Here is an 8,545-nt window from a genome sequence, read left to right on the forward strand (position 1 = left end):
TTTTACATTTGTCTGTGGATATCCAGGGCTCACGTATGAGATTACTAACAAGCATTACTGAATAATCAGATGAGGGACAGTTTGTTATGTCTACTAGGTAGCTAGAGTCTGATCCTCAGAGCCTATGGTTTGGACGGTCAACAACGCTTGGGCCCACAGGGGCTTGGCCTCCTGACCAGGTCTGTGCTTAACAATATATTTTTAAGATTCATTCCTGTTGAAGAGTATTTGTTGTTGTTGTTAAATGCTATTGATTTGGTTCTGACTCCGCAACCCTGAGTAGAATTAGGAGGAGCAGCTGGTGGGTTTGAACTGTCAACCTTGTGGTTAGCTGTCTTACAGCACCACACCAGGACTTTGCTACAGAATATGTTGTTAAGTGCCGTCGAGTCAGTTCCAACCCATAGCGACCCTGTAAAGGGTTTCCAAGGAGCGACTGGTGAGCTTGAACCACCATTCCTGCTGTCCAAACTGATTTTGCAGTTTAGCTTATTAACCCACAGCACCACAGAATATAGCTATAATTAATTCATTTTCAATGCTACAGGGTATCCATTTATCTTTTATTATACTGGATCTGGAGTCCTGGTGTGGTGCTGTAGGATAAGCACTGGACTGCTAACCACAAGTTTGGCAACTGCAAACCACCAGCTGCTCCTCTGAAATCCTATATAGGGTTGCTATTAGTGAGAACTGACTCGACGGCACTTAGCAACATCAACATACTGAATATAATCTACCGCTAACCCCATTTATTGGGTTCTCATTATTATCATACTTTTCAGTTCTAAGATTTCAACTTGGTTCATCTTGTCTATTTTTTTTTAACATATTAATCACTATCATTTTCAAGTCTGTGTCTGATACCTTGGGTCATCCAGTTGCAGTGGTGTATTTCCAATGTTTGTTTTTTCCCCCCTCTTGGTCCTCTTTCTTGGTATACTAGATCATCAGTGATCCATCACTTAAACCTGTATTTATCAATCTCAGAATCCTCCTCAAGTGTCAATAAAAAGGAGATGCCAGCAATAAAAATATGTAAAAATAAAACCAATTCATAGATCACAACTAATACTTACGTGTTTCCATTCATGTAGATAAGGAAGATATATTTTCCCATTTGCATCAACATGTTTTCCTGTTTTAATAGTCATTGAACTAGTAGGCTTAACAAAACAGATAGGGGGATTGTATGGATACGTGTCCAGTAGCCACAAGCATATTGGAATGTTGTATGTATTACCTGCAAGAAAGAGAAATTTCAGTTACTCTATTTTTATTATGTTGCAATCTTAACAAGAGAGAGCTAGCTATACCAAGTACTTTTTTGTTTTTTTAACAAGTATTTTAGGGCATTTGTTTGTTTCAAAATTTTATTTAATACAAGTTTCTCATATTTTCACTTTGTAAAAGACATCAGTGGGATTAAGGAGCTAATAGATCACAAGGATCTATTGGGTCAAAGGATCTGATAGCACTAATACACTAACATAAATCATATGAAAATTGAGCATTTTTACAATAACTATTTGAATTGCTTAATGATGTAAAGATGTATTTTTCCACAGAAGCAATTTCACTACATACAAGGAAGCACACATAAACTTCACTTAACGAAATTAGAGAACTGCAGAACTTTGGGTTTACTTTTTTATCCCAGAGTAATTCTAAAATGGGGATGAAGGGGGTGTCAATAGACTATCTTATATAATAACATAAAACAAGTTATTCCCACTACCCAGAATTCTTTGATTTGTGTAAATGAAGAATTTTCTAAAACTACTTAGTCTTGGGAACTAAGCAATATAAAAATGGTTAAGTAAAATGAAGCTTAGTTTAGATATAACTAAGAGCATATGTAATAAATGTTTTTAATTATGTCTTCCATAGTTTTCTGCTCCCTCCCCCAAAATATATAAGGAGGATTGAAATTTTTTGTGGAAAAATTCCATTATCTTTTATTCCTATTTTTCAGAAAACTTTGTGAAGCCCCTTGGTACACACAAACCCATTTATTTCCCTTATCAGAGTTCATTCCTTAAAGCAAAGACAGGATTGATAACCTTGACCTTTATTCAATACATTCTAACTTATCATATTTGCTTTATATAATGTTGATGTTGTTAACTGCTGTCGAGTCGATTCCAACCTATAACGACCCTGTATAGGGTTTCCAAGGCTATACTCAGTGTTTTTTTCCCCCTCTCTCTGGAATGTCCATTCTGTTATATATGGCCAGCTCATCCTTTTATACTTACCCAATGATGCTGCCGCTTTGCCGATCCATCTTGCTGGGTGGGATCTTCCTCTTTTTCTCTGACCCTCCACCCTACTAAACTTGATATCCTTCTCCAGCGACTGGTCCCTCCTGACATTATGTCCGAAGTATGAGAGATAAAGTTTGGCCATCCTGGCCTGCAAGGAGCACTCTGGCTGCACTTCTTCCAACACAGATCTGTTGGTTCTTTTGGCAGCCCGTGGCACTTTCAATGTTCTCCTCCAACAGCATAACTCAAAAGCATCAATTCTTCCACAGTCTTCCTTATTCACTGTCCAGTTTCGCATGCATATAAGGTTACTGAAAATACCATGGCTCGGGTCAGGTGCACTTTAGTCCTCAAGCTGACATATTTGCTCTTCAACACTTTTAAAAGGTCTTGTGTAGCACATTTGCTTAATGCAATACATCCTTTGATTTCTTGGCTTCTGCTTCCATGAGTGTTGATACTTGATCCAAGAAGAATGAAGTCCTTGACAACTTTAATCTTTTCTCTGTTCATAAGAATGTTGTTTATTGGCCCAGTGGTGAGGATTTTTGTTTTCTTGACATTGAGATGTAATCCATACCGAAGGCTGTGCTCTTTGATCTTCATAAGTAAATGTTTTAAGCCCTCTTTACTTTTAGCAAGCAAAGTTGTATCATCAGCATACTGCAGGTTGTTAATGAGTCTACCTCGATCCTGATGCCACATTTTTCTTCATACAACCCAGCTTCTAGGATTATTTACTCAGCATATAGTTTGAATAAGTATAGTGAATGAATACAACCCTGTGGCACACCTTTCTTAATTTTAAACCATTCAGTGTTCCCATGTTCTGTTCAAACAACTGCCTCTTGGTCCTGGTACAGATTCCTCATGAGCCCAATTAAGTGTTCAGGAATACTCATACTTCGCCATGTTGTACATAGCTTGTCATGATCCACACAATTGAAAGCCTTTGCGTAGTCTCTGCTTTCAGTCAAGATCCACTGGACATCAGCAATGATAGTTCTCATTCCATGTCCTCTTCTAAATCCAGCTTGAATCTCTGGAAGTTCTCTGTCAGTGTATGCTTGCAGCCGTTTCTGTATTACCTTTAGTAAAACTTTACTCGCATGGGATATCAAAGATATTATCTGATGATTTCCGCATTCCACTGGGTCACCTCTCTTTAGAATAAGCACAAATACGGATCTCTTCCAATCAGTTGGCCAAATAGCTGTCTTCCAAAGTTCTTGTCATAAATGAGTGAGTGCCTCCAGTGCTGCCTCACTTTCTTGAAAGATTTCAATTTTTAGTCCATCAATTTCTGGTGCCTTGTTCTTTGCCAATTCTTTCAATGCACTTTGGAATTCTGTGTAATCTCATAGTACCTTTGTATTTTATCACTCTATAAACCAAAAAGCCACCGCCATGGAGTCATTCCAATTCATGGCAACTCTGTATAGTTTTTGAAGCTGGAAATCTTCACAGTTTTAGAAAGCTTATCTTTCTCCAGCAGAGCAGATGGTAGGTTAGAAATGTCAACCTTGTCATTAGCCGGCCAGTGCTTATCCTACAACACTACCAGGGCTCCAATTCACTCTATTAAAAAAAAATTCAAACCCGCTGCCATCAAGTTGTCAAGCGGCACATGGCTGGTCCAGGGACACAATGCTAGAAAAGCTCCCAAGCAAGATGGCCAGTACTGGCCCGCACCTGCAGGCACAGCATGGGGTTAAGAGTGGGCAGAGAAGAGCTGACACGACCCACAGGGGCATAAGGGGGTGATATGGGTCCCCTGCCATGCCAAGGTACACAAACAATGGGAGGAGCACACACACCAACCTGAGTCCCATGCCGGTCTGCCTGGGTGAGACCCTCCCCCAGCTTGGCAGGGGTAGACATTTTCTGTGGTAAATACTATAAATATCTATTTGTTCCCTCTGTATCTTCTAGTAGAGTGAGTTTTCCCAGAGACATCCTTATTTATTTTGTATCTATACCCCCTTATTGCTATGCCTCAGGTCTAGCAGGTACTTTGTAAAATTCAATGGTAAAAAGTTACTGGGAAACAGGTCTTAACTAGTCATTAACAAACACAACAGTCTCCTCATGAAGCTGAATGGTTCATTTACTACTTACCCTCTAAGTATTCTAGCACCAGATCGCTGACTAATATTTCTTTTATCACCAACACTACAACCATAAATAGCAGCTACAGTCTGTTGTTTGATTATTGTATACCAGACTTTGTGTTAAGCCCTTTACACATTATCTTAATACAATTTCATTTCCCTTTAAACTGTTGTTGTTGTTAAGTGCCATCGAGTTGATTTTGACCCATAGTGACCCTGTATAGGGTTTGAGGAACAGCTGGTGAGCTTGAACCACTGACCTTGCAGTTCAAATGGCTCTGCAGTCTGGCATATTAACCCACAGCGCCACACCAGGACTCCCTTTAAATTAGGTATTATTATATCCAAACATAGATGCTGACAGTCACAAAACTGGTAGATTACAGAACAAGAACTCAGACCTAGCTTCAGTTTGAAACCTCTGTCTTACCCTCTATACAGCTTCCCATTGTCAGAAAAGTCTGAATGGCGCAGAAGGCTTAGTAAGAAGTCCCTTTCTACTTATAGTATTCTGATTCCTCCCATACACTTAGGTATTTATTTGTATATACACCTTGGTAAGAAAAGGGAAAAAAAGTTGGAAAGGTTAACCACCTCCACTAAATGGAGATTAGAAGTTAAAATCTCTGCATCATCATGAAAGTAAGTAATGAAAATGTAGGTATAATTTATTTATAACTCTTAGGCAAAATATTACTATGTAAAACAATGCATTCCTACTGGAAATGTAAATGACAAAAGATATTTATTTACCTCTATAAGGCACAGGAATTGTTCCAGTGAGGTTCATTAGCTCCCTAGAACTGCCGTCATTAAAAACTGAAATGAAAGAATAATTTAATCATTAGCATTTTCAAAGATAATCCCTTATAAGTTATTCTTTCAGATACACTGGTAAAACTCACTATTCACCTTAAAAGGGCTAACTAATTAATGTACCATCATCCATTTGCACAATGACAAAATATCCTTTGTTGATGCACTCAATGGAATCAGCTTTTGAATGAGAAGAGATGCTTTAAGTTACTTGGAAAAATGGATCTGAATGCTATCATTCCAGCAAATATGAACTCTGGGTCCCCATGATGATAAAACTATTTTAAAATCACCATCAAATGACACTATATTTATAACAGCCTAATAGTCTTTATACTTGAGGTTTCTTAAACCTTTATTACCACTCACTGTCATCTCAATTCCAATGCAGTATTAAACCTCAGTATTAAAAAGAAAAAAGTTTTTAGTGAAATACAGACATTTTATATATAAACATTTCTTATACAAGTTTTTCTATTTATAATTGACCGATTGTTTTTATTGTTATATTAGTTAGAACAAATCATCTGCATTACACGGACTGCTACTATTTGTAACAATGATTTAAAGTTAACACTGCATCAAACAGGGAAAAGGGTGTACTGGGCAGCACAAGAACTTAAACTCCACTTTGGTTTCTGTTCTCTAGCTACTGTTAGTAATTATAAATGATACTATAATATATTCTAATTTTGGGCTAAGTTTTTAAATTGACTTTAATAATGGAATTAGGTTTTTACAAGAATTCTACATACCATCCTACAGTAGAATACTTTATTCTAATTTAACAATGTGGACAGGTAGGTTGAAATGCTGGGGGAACTATGCCATAGTTTTAGGAGAGGGCTTTCGTTCTGGAAATGCAGAGTTGAGTAGCCCGACACAGCCTCCCATCTGTCTTCACCAGGCTCCAAAGATTCTCAAAGTCTAGAAGTGGGTGGAGTTAAGTATGCTAGTCTAAAGGAACTTCAAATTTACTTCATTGCCCTCTGAGTCAATCATAATAGGCAGGAGGCAGCATGGGGTTTGCTGTAGCCTTCACACATTATGTATTTTCAAGGAGAGAGGGTTGAAGAGACTTATGTTAGGGTCTTTGGGTACAGAAAAGGTTATTTAAAAAAAAATCAATTCTAAGTAATATCATTTCTTACTCAAATCTCAACTTTATTTTGTCTCAAATATAAAAAATGGACACACTGCCACCTTTATACCATACATCTTTAATTGGACCACATTAGAACATGTTTTCCTCATCTGTAAAATGAATGGGATAGTCCAGAGTATATAGTTTCACAAAACATATTACTGAGAACATAAAAAAATGCTCTGGGGGGGAGGGGGGTAAGATGGGAATTTAATAGTCAAGTAACTTCAGGATATTACCATACAATATATTCTCTTCTTTCCCATCTTGGTGATATACAATATACCAGCATATTAAAGGCTCAGAGAAATCTTGCTGCAAAGAAACCTATTCAATTTTGTTTGATTTAGAACTGCTCAAACTTAATCACAGAACTTTCCCTGATGAAGCAACATTCTTCAAAGCTAGGGGTCTATGTATAGTATTTTGGGAAAGCATGACTTAACTGTCTTTAACATATCCTGGAAGCCTAAATTTGTATAATTTGTTATAGTACTTTAAAAGTCTTAAAACATTAAACAAATATTAGACCTTAATCTCTCAAACTCTTTAGGTGGAAGTACCACCTTAAAATTGTAAAACCAGTAAACTCAAAAGGAAAATGGGAAATTCACAATCACTAATAAAAAGAGTACACTCAAAGTACATTAATTGACATTTTTATTATATAAACTCACCATATGAATCCAATAGAGGTTTGAGATCTTTGTATACAGTAATAACACTGACAGTTTCACGTACAGTTAGGTCTCTGTATTTGTACTGAAAAGCAAAATCACATAAAAATTTAGCTTAAAACCAATGCACACATTTTACTGCCATTTTAATGTCTTAATATATTTTCTTCATAACCCTTTACTTCATAGTACAAAAGTATAATGTTGTTGTTGTTAAGTGCTGTTGAGTCAGTTCTGACTCATAGCGACCCTGTCACAGGGTTTCCCAGGGGTGGCTGGTTGGTTTGAACTGCTGACCTTGCAGTTGGCAGTCCAGTGTTTATCCTACAATGTCACACACCAGGACTTCACAAGAGCATAATGTTCTCACTAACCATTAACATTAATTAGGCCCCAAGAACCTAATAGGTTTCTCTCCTGCCACCTATTGGAACACTATACTTAAACTATTTTATCTCCATCATTCCAGCTCTTCTCTCCAACCTAAAAGACGCTCCAACAAACCAAATTTTAACCAATCTCACACTGCACTTACATAAATTAATTCCCAGACTTTCTTTTAGCCCCTCCCTCATCTTTCCTTTTCATCCAAGTTCCAGCATTTATTGCCATTATCAATTCTGTTCCAATTATCATCCGCTGTCTTATATTTTCACACCCCCGACCTTATAACGCTTAACTCCAGGAAAACTACTAGCCTGGTTAACAGACATCCAGCAAGAGATTAGGAGATCAGTGATCTCTAAATGATCAGAATGCTTCATCCATGCATTCAAGTTTTCATTCAGATTTTAGCGCTCCTTTCTTAGCTACTCCATCCCTCATCTGTCAATCTGTTCTATGGTGGCATGCATGTTGCTGGAAATTATGCTACCAATATTTCAAATACCAGCAAGGTCACTAATGTGGACAAGTTTCAGTGGCGCCTTCAGACTAATACAAACTAGGAAGAAGAATCTGGCAACCTATTTCTTAAAAAATTAGCTAGAGTACTCTATGAATAGCCGTGGAACATTGATAGAGAGCTGGGAGACCCCTCAGGCTGCAAGATATTCAAAATACAAATGTGGAAGAGCTGTCTCCTTAAAGTAGAATCAACCTTAATGATGTGGATGGAGCAAAGCTTCCAGGAACAACTCAAAATGAGACAGCTGCAAACATTTATCTATTAATTGGAACATGGACTATAGAAGTATAAATCCAGGAAAACTAGAAGTATCAAAATGAAATGGAATACTTGAAGGCATATGTCCTAGGCATTGTTGTTGTTAAGTGCCGTCAAGTCAGCGACCTTGTATATAGGGTTTCCAAGGAGTGGTTTGTGATCTTGAACCGCCAACCATGCAGTTCAAACAGACACTGCAGTCCAGCATATTAACCCACAGCGCTACATCAGGACTCCTAGCCTAGGCATTGTTGTTGTTGTTGTTGTTATGTGCCATCGAGTCAGTTCTGACCCATAGCGACCCTGTACAGGGTTTCCGAGGGTGTAAATCTTTATGGGAGTAGAAAGCCTCATCTTTCTCCCGC

General features: G+C 37.7%; 1 protein-coding gene across 1 annotated transcript in view; it reads right to left on the reverse strand.

Annotated features, from left to right (window-relative positions):
- Positions 1–8,545, reverse strand: part of TSG101 (tumor susceptibility 101) — a 73,671-nt gene that overhangs the window by 53,092 nt on the left and 12,034 nt on the right. Inside the window, exons 2-4 of the mRNA XM_006865807.1 lie at positions 7,016–7,100; positions 5,132–5,197; positions 1,080–1,243 (exon numbers count right to left, since the gene is read on the reverse strand). Coding sequence (XP_006865869.1) covers positions 1,080–1,243; positions 5,132–5,197; positions 7,016–7,100 — 315 coding nt within the window. The remainder of the gene's footprint in view (positions 1–1,079; positions 1,244–5,131; positions 5,198–7,015; positions 7,101–8,545) is intronic.

Source organism: Chrysochloris asiatica, unplaced genomic scaffold (genome assembly GCF_000296735.1).
Source record: "Chrysochloris asiatica unplaced genomic scaffold, ChrAsi1.0 scaffold00083, whole genome shotgun sequence".
Classification (NCBI taxonomy): domain Eukaryota; kingdom Metazoa; phylum Chordata; class Mammalia; order Afrosoricida; family Chrysochloridae; genus Chrysochloris; species Chrysochloris asiatica.